Here is a 14,802-nt window from a genome sequence, read left to right as displayed (position 1 = left end):
AACCACTTCGAGTTCAGAGCCATTTCAAACTATATAGTAGTAATAAACAAAGTTGATTTTTGTTTGATTATTTTTTCTATGAATGAGTTTTGATTGTTCCAAATGATAATATCCACAGTTGATAGAATCAACACTTGATACAATCAACATGCGATAGAATCAAGTGTTGATTTGATGTGGACGCGAAATTTGACAGTTGTGCATCTCGAATAAGGCCCCTTTTAGTGACTGAATAATATGTTATATAGCTACAGAAGATCAATAGAACAGAAAGAGCGAAGCTCTTCCTTTTTGACTGTCTGAGCAAAGTAGGTTATACAGATACAAGAGTTCTTTCCCTATGCCGATCTTCACAATCACAAATTTTATATGCTGGTTGCTGGTCTTCCGCAAATTGACTTTAATTTGCAAATTGTGTTACAGTCGCTCTCGCCACAAGGTGGAAGGTGACGACCAGCAGAACTCGGTGGTGATCCTGGGCAGTGGGCTGGTGTCCGCCCCCGTGGTCGAGTACCTCGCTAAGGAGAAGAACATCTCTGTAACTATTGGTATGTTTTTATTGCCCATTTATTTGGATTTTATACGACTATTCTAATGTTTTCCAATTTTTCAATCGACTAGTTCATTGTAGCTAGACGCGAATGAAAAACCAGTGTCAAATCGAGAATGATGAAATTTCTGCTCTCTTTTTCACATGACATAAATTTCACATAAAATAGGATCAAACAAGGCGCGTGATAAAAGTGCGTACCTACTACAGCTTCAATTTCACGCGACTCACAAGACTCACACTAGACCGGACCGGGGCCTGGCCGGAGCCGGAGCTACCGGCGCTTCGTTTTCTATGGAAAGCACCACGTGATCACCGATCAGTCATCAGAGAAAACGACGTGTCGGACGCCTCTGAACTAAAGAGGCACAGAATAGCTTACATTACGTTTCACTTACATGTTTCCATCTAGGATTTTTAACATATTGATGTCTGATTCCATTATTGCTATTATACGTGTTAAAATAATCTTTTGATTTCAGCGTCCCAAGTAAAGGAGGAGGCGGACGCGCTAGCGGAGCGGTACGGCGTGCGCTCGGCGTACTTACAAGCCGACGACGAAGCCGCGCTGCGCGCGATGGTGTCGCGCGCTCGTCTCGTGGTGTCTTTATTGCCTTATGAGCTGCATGGGGCCGCTGCGAGAGCCGCTATTGATGCTGGGGCCCATCTGGTCACGGCGTCTTATGTGCGGCCTGAGGTCCAGGAGTTACACAGCCGGTGAGACCCTTATACCTACTTTATCACCACAAGATCGTCGCAGTCCTACAAGCGTGGTCCTTTGTGTTACACTACGCGCTATAGTATTGCGTGTGACTCGTGGTGTCTTTGTTGCCCTATCTGTTGCATGATGCCGCTGCGAGATCCGCTATGGGCCCCTCTGGTCACGGCGACTTATGTGAAGCCTGAGGTCCAGGAATTACACAGCCGGTGAGACCCTTATACTTAAGTACTTCCAATCCAACTCTGCACCGACTTTGATGTGACAAAGTGTGGGAGGGCAACATTAAATATGTGCGCATGTAACACCCCCAGAATTGCAGGGCAGGTGTCATTGGCATTAGCAGTCCTCTACTGTGTTTCTCCAGAAACTTCTTGTCTCGCAGAGCTAAGCTGTGGAATGAGCTGTCGTCTGCGGGATTCCTTCAGAAAGTCTTCACAAAAAGAGCGTACTCCCATCTTAGACGCTGGCAATGCACTTTACAACTCCTCTGATGTCCACGGGCGACTGTAATTGCTTATCATCAGGCGATCCGTCTGCTCGTTTGCCTCCTCTATCATAAAAAATACCATAGATGCAAAAACTACTCGACTAGTGACAGAATCCATATAGTTTATCATACTATCACCACAAAACCGTCAATTACATCTCACAATTTCTTGGTTAAGTATTCCTCAATAAAAAAAAGATATATATTTATTTCCTTATCAAGTAAAGGTTTACAAATTGGCATAAGTGGTTGGGACTTCCTTTCGGATTCAATCTTGCGCAGATTCGTTCAGATTTTTGTACCTTAAATAACCGAACCGACCTTTAAGGTGGTATTCATGTTACAGAGCTAAGGAGGCCGGAGTGACGATCCTCAACGAAGTTGGGCTAGATCCTGGCATAGACCATCTTCTAGCCCTTGAGTGCATCCACGACGTGCAGAACCATGGCGGAAGAGTAGACTCCTTCGTCTCTTACTGTGGAGGTAGGTGTTGCTGTATGACGCTGATGACGAAGAAAATTCGTTTGAATATCACGCTTTTGATCTCAAAGTTTTAACATAGATTTTATGCATTATATCCGATATTTCATGGTCCCAAAAAACGATGCTGTCGGCGACATTGCAAAATGGACTTCATTCTATATATGATTTATATGCAATTTAAATCCAGTTTAATAAAACTGTAAAAATCTTAAAATTAAATTTATATGTAGGTCTGCCGGCGCCTGAGTTCAGTGACAACGCGCTGAGGTACAAGTTTTCATGGAACCCACGAGGAGTGCTGCTCAATACAATCTCCGGAGCTAAATATCTAAGCAGAGGACAGGTAAGCGATACTTGGATAACTTATTTAAACGTTTGACCGACTCATTGCTTTATAATTATAAAAGCCTACGGGAAATCACGGATTTTATATTCCTTCCAATTGCCAAAGCCAATTATATTAGGGATAGGGACTCACATTGTAAAGTTACGCTATGGATGCTACGGCGTAGTAGTATTTTATTTACAATCGTCTAATATAAACTTAACTATAGGGACCGTGCGCGTTGGAGGGTCTGCCATCTTGTGGCCTGAATCGGAACCATAAGCATGCACATTTACACGTTACGTGTTTTCTTGTGCATAGTAGGTTCTGCCATCTTGTGGGCTACATCGGAACAATAAACATCACATTTACGCCTCGCGCCAAAAATCTGACGGCTCCTGTGCTGCCTCCTACAGTTCATGCACGCTCCCTATTGTGGATTCGAACTTTAATACAATTTGACATCTATCAACGGTCAAGTATGCGAATGCATTGAAATGCATTCCCATAAATATTACTTGAAATAAATATTGTCATTTATGCTTATTTAATGTAAATTGTTAGATAGTGGAGGTCCTCAGCGGCGGCGAGCTGATGTCCGTAGCTCGTGAATTAGACTTCCTACCCGGCTTCGCCTTCGAGGGCTTCCCCAACCGCGACAGCACACAGTACGCCAAGCTGTACGGAATAGAGGACGCGCACACGATCTTCCGTGGCACCATCCGGTACAGAGGTAAATACGGATACTGATATCAGTACCTCGCGAACTGGACTTCCTGCCTTCTTCGCTTTCGAGGGCTTCCCGAACCGCGACAGCACCCAGTACGCCAAGCTGTATAGAATAGAGGACGCGCATACGATCTTCCGTGGCACCATCCGGTGCAGAGGTAAATACGGATACTGATGTCAGTAGCGCTAGCGTGTGTGGACGTTTCTGCCACAACATTATAGGAAGCTGTACCTTCGGAATTGAGGACGCACACACCATCTTCAGAGGCACCATCCAGTATAAAGGTAAATGCGGTTACTGATGTCAGTAGCGCGAGTTACCCTTCTTGCTAATTCCGAGGGCTCCGAACCAGCAGTTCGCCAAGCGACACGACATCTAAAATTATATCAGTAGCGTGTGCGGACGCTTCTATGACGACATTATACCAAGCTGTACGGAATTGAGTAAGCGCACATAATCTTCCGTGGCACGATCCGGTACAGAGGTAAATTCCAATGTCTAGTAGTAGTAGCAGTAACTTTACTGGTGTTACCCGGCTTCGCCTTTGAGGGCTTCCCGAATACAGCACGGAGTACGCCAGGCTGTACGGAATAGAGGACACACACACCATCTTCAGAGACGCCATCTGGTATAGAGATACGGAGTTATTAAATGCTGATGACCCAGTGATTACCGTAGTGCAATAACTTGTTGTAAAACTTGTAATATTTCTCTTTTATACAAGCTTTTATTTAACTTGCCCTGTTAGTATGTATGTATGTACATATGTATGTATGTTAGTTAGTGTGGGTGGATCAAATCTTGGAAGCTAAACTTCCCGATTGAACTGAAATTTTGCATACATATGTAAATCGGATGACAATGCAATATTATGATGACATGGGGCTGATCTGATGATGGAGACAGGAGGTTGGTCAACTCTGTGATAAAACAATGTAAACTAATTGTGTGGTGTTGTTAGAATTATCTCGATGAGTATTAGATGCTTGTCTAAAGGAAGGTACAGTCAGCGATCAAAGCTTGTACCAACAAGGTCTTTTTTTACCAAACCTTATTTCCAATTTATTTTTTTCTTTTTTTCATAGGGAGTATGTCAATATGTGGACAATTGTCCTATAATATTTATTTATGTAACAGACTATCTTTTGTAGGATGGGAACATTATTTTAGAATAAGTAACAGTGTTATTATTAGCGTTTCCACCCTCCCAGAAATAGGTAAATAAATACATAATATGATACTCTATGAGGCATGCCCAGGACATGTTGGACATGTTAAAGGTCGTCAGCCAAACAAAATCCGTATTTGATCAACTTTTAACTTACAATACTTTCCAGGTTTCGCTGAAACTATGATCGCCATGCAGCTGTTCGGGCTGGTGGACCCGAACCCTCATCCCTCCCTCCATCCTGAAGGACCTGAAATTACTTGGGTATGCTCTTTTCACACATCCTACGTTATCCCTTTATCTTTCTCCAAGTATAAGTTTCGACGCTAAACCTAAGTATTGAACAATCTTGATAATTTCCAGCGTCAATTCGCCTGCGAGCTGCTGGGCCTCACCGACTCGTCCATCTTCTACGAGAACCTGAAGACGCGCCTGACGGAGCGCATCGGCGGCGCCGGCGCGGCCGGGCTGGAGTCGCTGGGGCTGCTCGAGGACAGTGTCGTGGTCAAGAGGAACACACCGCTCGACACTGTCAGCCATTACTTGACTAATAAATTAAAATTAGGTAAGGTATAAAATAAGAAGTGGCAATGGGGTGGTTATTATGGAAACCATATGTATCAGTGTAGGGTATACGCCAGTGTTGGCTGAAACGTTATAAACCGTATAAACTGTAACCGTCTGTTACGGTTATTGGTCAATTTCAATTACCATTCGGCCAACATTGGTATACACTGTTTATTGGCCGATCACTTAACATATTGGTATGAAATAGGCAAGAAAACGCGACAATATGGACCAAGAAAGTGGTAATAGAATGGTTAGGATGAAGTTCACGCTTGGGTAATTATAGTATAGAGTATCTCGTATAATTTATACAGATCTTTTTTCATGTGAAGAAAGAACCATGTGGTTGTGGGGTGCTTTGTTGCGGACTAGGTTTTAGAATCATCCGTCTTCGGAAGATGTGGATTTAAATTATATGTATTTATAAGTATAAACAAAATCGGATAATATGACTCGAAGGTGTTTAGTTCACAAATGAAACAAACGGCCCGATTCAAAGAATGATTAAGACACGTTTAAGATCTTGGAAAGATCTTTAAAAGATCGATAACTAAACGGCATGTCAAAATTGACGTTTATTTCGATTCCGCTGTGATCCCAATAAGATCTATCTACGATATTTTTAAAGTCAAAGTGACATTGGTTTTCCCGAATCGAGCCGCTTCTGTCTATGCGACACACAAACGATATCTAAATGAGAACTTATCTAAACCAGAACTTATCGTTATCGTTTCTCATTCTTCAAGTCGGGCCGAAATTGTGGAATAAGTAGTTGCATTTCAGGAGATAGTTTGAGCTGTATGTTTGGGGGATGAAGAGATAGACGGGATTTAATGTTTTCGTTTAAATTGTCAGGTGCCGACGAGACAGACTTCGTGGTGCTTCGGCATGAAGTTGGCGTGACGTGGCGGGACGGGCGCAAGGAGCGGCGCGAGGTCACCATGACGGTGCGCGGCGAGCCGGCCGGGGACACGGCCATGGCGCGCACCGTGGGGCTGCCCACTGCCATCGCTGCCAAGATGATCCTCGACGGTGAGTTTGTAGAGGCTTAACACATTGGGTGCGGCAGCGGTAAACCCAAACTTACTGCCAGTGCTTTACGAGTCATATACTTCCCGTATAGAGAAAGCCAGATTTGCGGCACGACCTACATTTTCCCGTACCATGTCCTGACTTTATAGGTCCCTATAGACCTGGAATATAATCAAATTGAAACAAAAACATTCTGATCAATAGACTATATCCTTGTATATATATATATATACAGCTGCCGTCGCCCGTGGATCTGCATAAAACTCTAAAAGATATAGGCATTTTTCACAAACCTTAATTTTACGGGAATATACTTCCCTTGCCGTACATGCCGTATATAACACTAGTGATGGGCTACTAAAGAATTGATAACGACTTTTGTAATCGACAAAATATTCAAATTCAAAAATGTTATCGTGTCTGTACGTAATCAAAACAAATATTATACATTTTCATATAATTTAAACAGGGGCCGCACTGTTAGAGTAAGTATTGGCGCATTAATAAAATGTCGTATCCAAGCGGAAACGTGAACAATGCTCAGCACTATGACCAATCTGAGGGCTATGTACCCGCCTTTAAGTACCGTACGGGGTGATGGGGTACGGACAAATAGTACCCGTGCAGCACCAAACAAAAAAAATACCTTTCAGTGCGTTACGCAAAGATACTTCCCGTACATTATTTCTTTTGAAATGGATTTTACTTGAAGTAATATCGGGAGTATAATCATCTTTGTCTTACTCACACGGGAACATAAAAAAACCACCGCCGCACCGGGGGTAAGACAAGCGTAGGTAGCTGCCGCACCGGCGGAAAGTCAAATACGGCCAAATGCTTCCCGTAACGCACTTATAATATTTATGTATTTATTTAATTTATGCGTCGGTTGCAGGTGAAATTCAAGAGCGAGGAGTTGTACTTCCCTTCGCACCAGTAGTTTACAAGTCATTGCTGTCGCGGCTGCGCGCGCACGGCGTCACAGCTCGCGAGACAAGTCGCCCGCTCAACTAAATCTCATATGTTAGACCGGGACAGCATGTGCTTCCCTTCGCACCGGCCGTCTACAAGTCGCTGCTGTCGCGGCTGCGCGTGCACGGTGTCACAGCTCGCGAGACAAGCTGCCCGCTCAACTAAACCTCATATGTTAGAGTGGGACAGCATGTGCTTCCCTACACCAGTCGCTGCTGTCGCGGCTGCGCGCGCACGGTGTCACAGCACGCGATATAAGCCGCCCGCTCAACTAAACAGTACATGTTAGAGTGGGACAGCAGGGTGCTCGCATTTAATTGTTTAAATAACGGCTCAATTTGTTCGCTCAACAAGTGCAACTAGACTATAGATAAACAGAGTAATAGACGTATGAACTCGAACAAGGCTACCGACCGACCAATGTGACTGCTATTTTCTGACGGGAAGAGTATGCCGAGTTTTTTTTTTATACTACGTCGGTGGCAAACAAGCATACGGCCTGCCTGATGATAAGCAGTATCCGTAGCCTATATACGCCTGCAACTCCAGAGGAGTTACATGCGCGTATGGCACCAAATTGTATTGCGCCCTAACAAGGTCAGTAGGGCTAATATGGTCGGCTTTTTATCACTTGTCACTATGTCTGTCACGTTCTAACAAGTATATAAGTGCGAAAGTGACGCATGGCATGACAAGTGATAAAAATGCGACCATGATACCGCTGCAGGATGATATTCACAACTATAATCTGTGTTTTTACAGAATGCTGATAGATTATATATACTGTGTATAGATTGATAGGCTAGGAATAATAATAAACCTGCTTTGCGTACTAGCAAATTATTAACCAGGTCAATTCCATCGTGCACCGACATCAAATCTGTCATTCGCGCGGGCGTCTCGTTCGCACTAATACGTTGATTGACGGACAAATCATAGCGAAATGAACGCGCAAATGATATCTAACTAATATTATTCAAATATCGGTTTGATGTCAGGCCCACGTTTGAATTGTCCGGAAAGTTTTTTTTTATATATACTTAACGATAGGCAGGCGTTTGACCACGATCTCACCTGATGGTAAGTGATGATGCGGTCTACGGTGGAGCACGCTTACCTATGAGCAAAATCAAGTTACCTAGTACCCAGTGAAGAAGCAGGAGCGACTTCCAGTTGGTCCAGGTGGAATCAGGTGGAGAAATAACGCAGGAGTTTCCAAAATTTAACACTTTTAATCAAAAATAAAAACTACATAGTAGGTAAGGATTATGTACGTATGCGTTGCTGGTTAGATGAAGAGTGGGGCGTGGGCCGCGGCCCGCGCTACTGTTGCTGTCACTGTGTGTGTGTGTCTCATGTATGGCACACATAAACGAAACCTTAACACCCAGTATTGCATATCTTAACGGGAACTGCTAGATTTCACATGCAGATGTTCAGTCCAGAGAGCTCATTCATTATCTATTTATAAATTTCAATGCATGTATTATTTTAAAGAGAAGATAAATAGTATCTAGGTAACTTTTCGAATCTTCTTTGTAAAGAAGAAAAACAGAGATGTGTTTTTATTTTATATTTAATCATAAGTATGTAGTATTATAAGTAATTAAGTATGTCAAGTTAAGAATAGCGTTTTCACTGTTGAAGTCTTATAAATATTTAAAATGCAAGCGTAAGTTTTATATACTCTAAACAAGAACATTTTTACTCAAAATACGTAGTTTCGTAGACCTGCTACGGGCCTACGTCGTAGCAGATGCTACAACCGTGAATATAAAGGTTTACGTTACTTCTTTTACAGTACATATGGTGCTACTTTACCGCACTAGTGCGATAATTAGCAGATTACGTAATTATGTCAAAAATTTAAACGATACAATGTTGTACGATAAATGTGCGATAAGGCAATTCGCAACTCGTGTTGATATAAAACACTCCCTTCGGTCGTGTTTTAATTTATCCCCACTCGTGGCGAATTTCCTATTTTTGACACTTGTATCGTAATGTACTATTGACTTTCACAATTTCGAAATATAAGAATAACGCTAAAATTCACCGCATTTGAACTGTGGCGCGGTAGCTAATTTGGTTAGCGGTCCGATTCGAACTTTAAGATATGTCAAATATTAGGTCTAGATACGATATGGATCGGATATGTCAGTGTCAAAAGTGACGTTTCTTCAAACAAAAACGTCACCGTGTCTAGACCTAATATTTGAAGCATCTTAAAGCTCGAATCGGCCCGTAAGTCTAATTCACAAATTTGAATATCGTAAGTGTTTCTTACCTACATATTCTTTGATTTCAAAATTTAAATCTCGTTAATACACTGTCCTGTACCCCTATGTAAATTTACTTTTTAACGTGAAGTGATCTTTGCGTTTACTCTATAGCGTGACGTGACGTACGCGTTTGCGTTAAGACTCATTTTGTATGAGATTTAGAAACACCCCGCGATTGTAAAAAAAAATCTATAACTACCTAGGGAGTTATACTTTTTTTTAATTATGTCACTTATTCATACATACCAAGTAGCATAAATGAGTTTTACGTTTATAATTTCATATTTTTGTTTATGTTTAAAATGAAATAATTTGATTGTTTTAACAGCCGTTTAAAATATTTTTACATAATTTTCAATCGTGGCTGAATGCCGAATAGGTCTGTGCCCTCGATGCTAACCTGTCAAGAAATTACAAAATGGCGGACGAATGTTTGATATGTCACCGTATTTAAGAATTATTTCGTTTAAAATTTAGTTTTTTTCTTCGCAAGAGTGATGAAAAACATTGTTTGTAACTCCAGGGATAAGAATGTTGCAAACTCGGGTCTTTAATTCCCTTCAGCCTGCGGCTGTCGGGAATAATCACCCTCGTTTGCCAAAATTTAACTTACCCCCCTCGTTGCACAATGTACTATTTTCGCAGTTTTGGGATTGGTCCCATAGTAAAAGTTGCTCAATAGGTATAGCCTATACAGAATGATTCAGGAGACGTGAGCAGGATCAAGCTTGAGCATTCAGTAAGTTATAACCAACTGTTTCATACCAGTATTTGTGAGATTAACGTTCTTTTATTTTTTACTGTTCAAAAAAAAAATGTTTTAATATATTTACGCCATGTATGGTCACCCTTTTTGTTTTATCCATAACAAGTGACAAATTGAATGTCATCGGAGTCTGGTTACTTTTGAAAAATCGTATCTCACTCAAGTGTGACATTTTGTTTTCTTCATAATCAAACTGGTGTCATAACAGTTAATGAGGTTTTATCTTTCTTAATTAAGTGTTGTAGGGTGTCCATGATTGTAGATTATCAAATTTGTCCTTCCCAAAAAGTTAAATAACAGAAATAAAGCGAGATTGTTTTACTTAAATATGATGATGAACGGTTCATTAACATTTACTGATTGTGTAGGCTTAGTCCTGCTCACGTCTCATGAATCACCCTGTATATTTAGCCCGTAAATTATTGCAGGGGACTAAATAAACACCTTTATTTCTGTTAGTACGGTCAAAATCACAGAAAACTTTACAAGCCAACATTTCAAACAGTAGATTGATAACCAAGGAATGAAAGGCACTTTTTTCTGCCGAGGTAGTTTTACGCTCGAACACAGTGAGAGCGCCAATATTCCGAGGTTGAAATTTTAAATGATGATTTTCACCGAGTTAAACACTTTGCTTTTCATTTCGGATAAAAGGAAAGTAAAATATGTATGTATGTATGTATGTATGTATATACTTTATTGTACATAGAAATAAAAACACGAAAAACACAGTTACAGAGTAAATTAAATACAACAAAGGCGAACTTATCCCTGTATGGGATCTCTTCCAGTTAACCTTTGAGGAAATGAGTAAAACAGAAGTAACGGTGAATGAATGACAAACACAAACAAAAGTGTACAATCACTGAAATTAATTAAATGCACGTTTTGAATACACATTGATACAAATATACATAAATAGAAAAATAACCATAAAATAATGCAGACACATATATATATATATATAAATAAATAAATATTCAATATATTATGTGTTTTTTAAATAACGTAACTAACAAGGAAATGTACCCAACTGTCCGGTTCCGATTTGATTTATATTTATACAGGGCGTCCCAAGGCTATGGGACATCAAGGGAAAGTACCTTAAATATAAGACATAGGATATTTTGCTAAAAGGTTTTATTTTCAAAACTGAGTAATACTGCATTCAAAGATTAAAAAAAAAAATTACTTTGTTTGGAAATCGAACCGACTCAAATGTGAAAAAAAAAACATCCTGTATTTTTATGATGCCAATCGAAAGAATGCATAAAAAATAAGTCATCTCAGAAATATGATATCGCAAAAGAAATGAATAGAGTAAAATTTTTAATTAAAATTTCAAGATTCGGTTTAATTCCCAGAAAAAGTATGCAATTTTCAATTTTTTTTAGAAATTCTTTGAATGCAATATTACTTACTTTTAAAAATAAAATAAAGTTTTCTTTCAGCAAGATATCCTATCTACGATATTTAAGGTACTTTCCCTTGATGTCCCATACTCTTGGGACGCCCTGTATATGTTATAGAGTAGTCTTAAATTCTCAAACATATACTCAAACAAGCCATTAACTAGCAAGTTGCTTGAGCATCACTTTCTATAGGAGTTAGAAGATTTAGTAACTTTTTAATACTTTGGAGGACAATTTCTCCCAATAGGTTGAGTTTGGGCAGCTAAAAAAAAATACGTGTCCGTTATTTTAGACTACTCTATAACATATATAAATATAAATCAAATCGGAACCGGACAGTTGGGTACCTTTCCTTGTTAGTATAATTTTTTATAGCATTTCTTGGGTTTATGACGACGCCGGTTGCTGATTTATGGTTGTACCCTCCTGACGAAGCCTGCGTTGCGGATATGAATTTGTCATTATTTTATTAATGCTTGATTTTCATTAAATTATGGGATGAAAGCTGTTTCTTGGGGGTATTTTCAATGTAGTATTTAGATAATAGTATCGTTATTTATGGAGTGGGGTGTTAAATATTGAATGAAAATAGTATAACAAATTTATGTAATCCCAATTCAATTGGAAATAAAATGCTCTTGGAAATAAAATGCTCTAGTACAGAAAAGTATCACTTTCTGCACAATTTTATGTCCAACAATGACCCACTTTCAGAGCATGAACAATTAAATATATATTTATATGACCTTATTGTCAGCATATTTGCAAAAATGTGTTATAGAGGCGTGCAAATATATTTTTAGAACGTTGGCTTGTATAGATGTTTATGAACTCGACTGTACCTATTATAAAGTACCTACCTAAGTTAGTTAATAACATGTTATTAAATAAAGGCGATGACCGTAAATATTAAAGTCATTGTTTTTGCGTAAATGTTATGTTTGTACTAGATTTTATCTGTTTTTATTATAAGAACTGTTATTGTTAAGATAAAGTGAATAAACCATTTGAATGATCGAATATTTTTGTCTTTCAATTTGCCTGATTAGTTCCTTTACCATCCGTAAATCTTATTGTTACGGAAGGAATGGAATCTCCATATACCAAAAAGTGTCATCAAAAAACCTTAAATAGGTGGCGCTACAATACCTAGAATACTTGAAAAAAAAATACAAATCATAGACAGCGCACTTCACTCCGTCAATAACGCCTAGGTTCTTAGCTACTCTAGCGCTACTCTGGAGAGATTTGGAACTATTATTTATAGCTGACCACTGGACACTTTTGCATAAGTTCTGCCTATGGAGATTGCGTTCCTTAACTCTACCTTCCATACTTTTTGTAATGATTGGAGAGGGAGCGTAACGCCACGAGAACAAAGATTTAGAATTAAACAATTAAAATTTTTTTTGTGAAGGAAACTAAGGATATGGTTTTTGGGGTTCGGTAGTCCACTAGGAACCCTTATAGTTTCGCGATGTCCGTGGCTTTGCTCCGTGATGACGGTGATCGTCAGTGCTAGAAAGCAGCAATTTGGCATGGATATATAAATCACGTATGGCGACAGAATGGTAAAATAAAAACTACAAGAAAACATTTTTCTATCTTTTCATTTATCTATCAAAAGGAATACGGGTCTCAAACACAATTTTTTGATAAAATGAATGTTTTCGGAAATATTCGCTCTGAAAAAAAATGCGTCCGCCAACTTTTGACATGTGATATAGTTTTATATTACTTACTTTTGACATTATCACCTAAACGGAAAAACGTTGCCACAATTTGCCTTACATTGGCAGCAAAAAATAAGCAAAATAAAACTATGCGACGAAGACCAAATATTGGGGAATCAGTAGGACATGGAAGGTAGAGGCAAGGAAGAAAATCTCCATATACCAAAAAGTGTCCGACAAAAAACCATAAATAGATGGCGCTACAATACCTAGAATACTTGAGAAAAAAAAACAAATCATAGACAGCGCACTTCACTCCATCAATAACGCCTAGGTTCTTAGCTACTCTAGCGCTACTCTGGAGAGATTTGGAACTGTTATTTATAGCTGACAGCTGGACACTTTTGCAACAGTTATGCCTATGTAAGGTAGAGGCAAGGAATAGAATCTCCATAGGTAGAACTGTTGTTTTTTATCGGACACTTTTTGGTATATGGAGATTCTATTCCTTAACTCTACCTTCCATAGTTCTGCCTATGGAGATTCTATTCCTATTCCTTCCATACTTTTTAACGCCGACGCGCAATGTGATTTACCTACTCATTTGTCACAGCCATGTCTCAACCAAAAATGCCACGTACACGCCAACACCGTTGATACACCAGCTAGCAAACCTTTTTATCCGATCGCCGAAGACGGGTCATATTTTTTTGCGCGTATGAACTTAATGGTCTGTTTCACAATGTCCAAGTAAAGTCCTGAATAAGCTACTTGCCACTTATATGACGAATAAAGTCAACGTTGGCGTTTCACAATCTTCAAATAAGCTTAACCGGTAGATATTTGTGCTAAGTTTGCTGGAAGTTTTATCTGAGAGTTGTGCCGGGTTTTGTGAGATTATCCAATAAGTACCTGGGTGACCGAGCTTTGCTCGGTTATAACTATTTATTGTAATATGTTGGTGTATAGGTGATAATCTTAACTACATTTTTTTACTAAATTAAACTTGTCTAGAACAATAAAAATTAAAAAATTATATATAAACTTGAACATATAAAAAAAAACAAAAGTTAGTCACCGGGCGAGATTCGAACCCGTAACACTCGTTTAGCAGTCCACGTCATAACCCGCTGGACCAGACGGACAGTGGCCGGCATCACGAAATTAGCGACCATATTCTGCGTCGAAAGAAAAACGCATGAAAACTCGAATACACGCGTTTTCCCAAACATAAAACTAATCTAGATAGATTGTATACCCCCAAAAACCCCCATATACCAAATTTCAGCGAAATCGTTAGAGCCGTTTCCGAGATCACAGAAATATATATACATATATATATATATACAAGAATTGCTCGTTTAAAGGTATAAGATATTGTTTTTTTTTGTTAGTGCACGAGTTATAGATTTCTGGAAGATATCGAACACGACGTTATGTTATGAATTATTTTTTCTAATCCAACCTCAAACTTACTCTCAGCCGGTATGAAAACAAGCGAAGGCCTTTACCTAACTTAAAACTATAAACATTTTTGATTTCAGCAAGGCGACTGCTGAAAATGAAAATACTGTTATCTAGTAATGTCAACTGGAAAAAAAAAGGTGTGACATGTTTGTCATTCATATATCATT

At 39.3% G+C, this 14,802-nt stretch overlaps 1 protein-coding gene across 1 annotated transcript in view; it reads left to right on the top strand.

Moving 5' to 3' along the window:
- Positions 1-8,267, top strand: part of LOC133534213 (alpha-aminoadipic semialdehyde synthase, mitochondrial-like) — a 36,059-nt gene extending 27,792 nt beyond the window's left edge. Inside the window, exons 12-20 of the mRNA XM_061873307.1 lie at positions 424-548; positions 1,033-1,267; positions 2,105-2,241; positions 2,472-2,584; positions 3,131-3,299; positions 4,634-4,728; positions 4,828-5,029; positions 5,887-6,063; positions 6,959-8,267. Coding sequence (XP_061729291.1) covers positions 424-548; positions 1,033-1,267; positions 2,105-2,241; positions 2,472-2,584; positions 3,131-3,299; positions 4,634-4,728; positions 4,828-5,029; positions 5,887-6,063; positions 6,959-7,077 — 1,372 coding nt within the window. The 3' untranslated portion in view covers positions 7,078-8,267. The remainder of the gene's footprint in view (positions 1-423; positions 549-1,032; positions 1,268-2,104; positions 2,242-2,471; positions 2,585-3,130; positions 3,300-4,633; positions 4,729-4,827; positions 5,030-5,886; positions 6,064-6,958) is intronic.
- Positions 8,268-14,802: the final 6,535 nt, after the last annotated feature.

The sequence above is a fragment of the Cydia pomonella genome, unplaced genomic scaffold, assembly GCF_033807575.1.
Source record: "Cydia pomonella isolate Wapato2018A unplaced genomic scaffold, ilCydPomo1 PGA_scaffold_70, whole genome shotgun sequence".
NCBI classification, from domain to species: Eukaryota; Metazoa; Arthropoda; class Insecta; order Lepidoptera; family Tortricidae; genus Cydia; species Cydia pomonella.
This window is presented reverse-complemented; position numbering and strand designations above follow the sequence as displayed.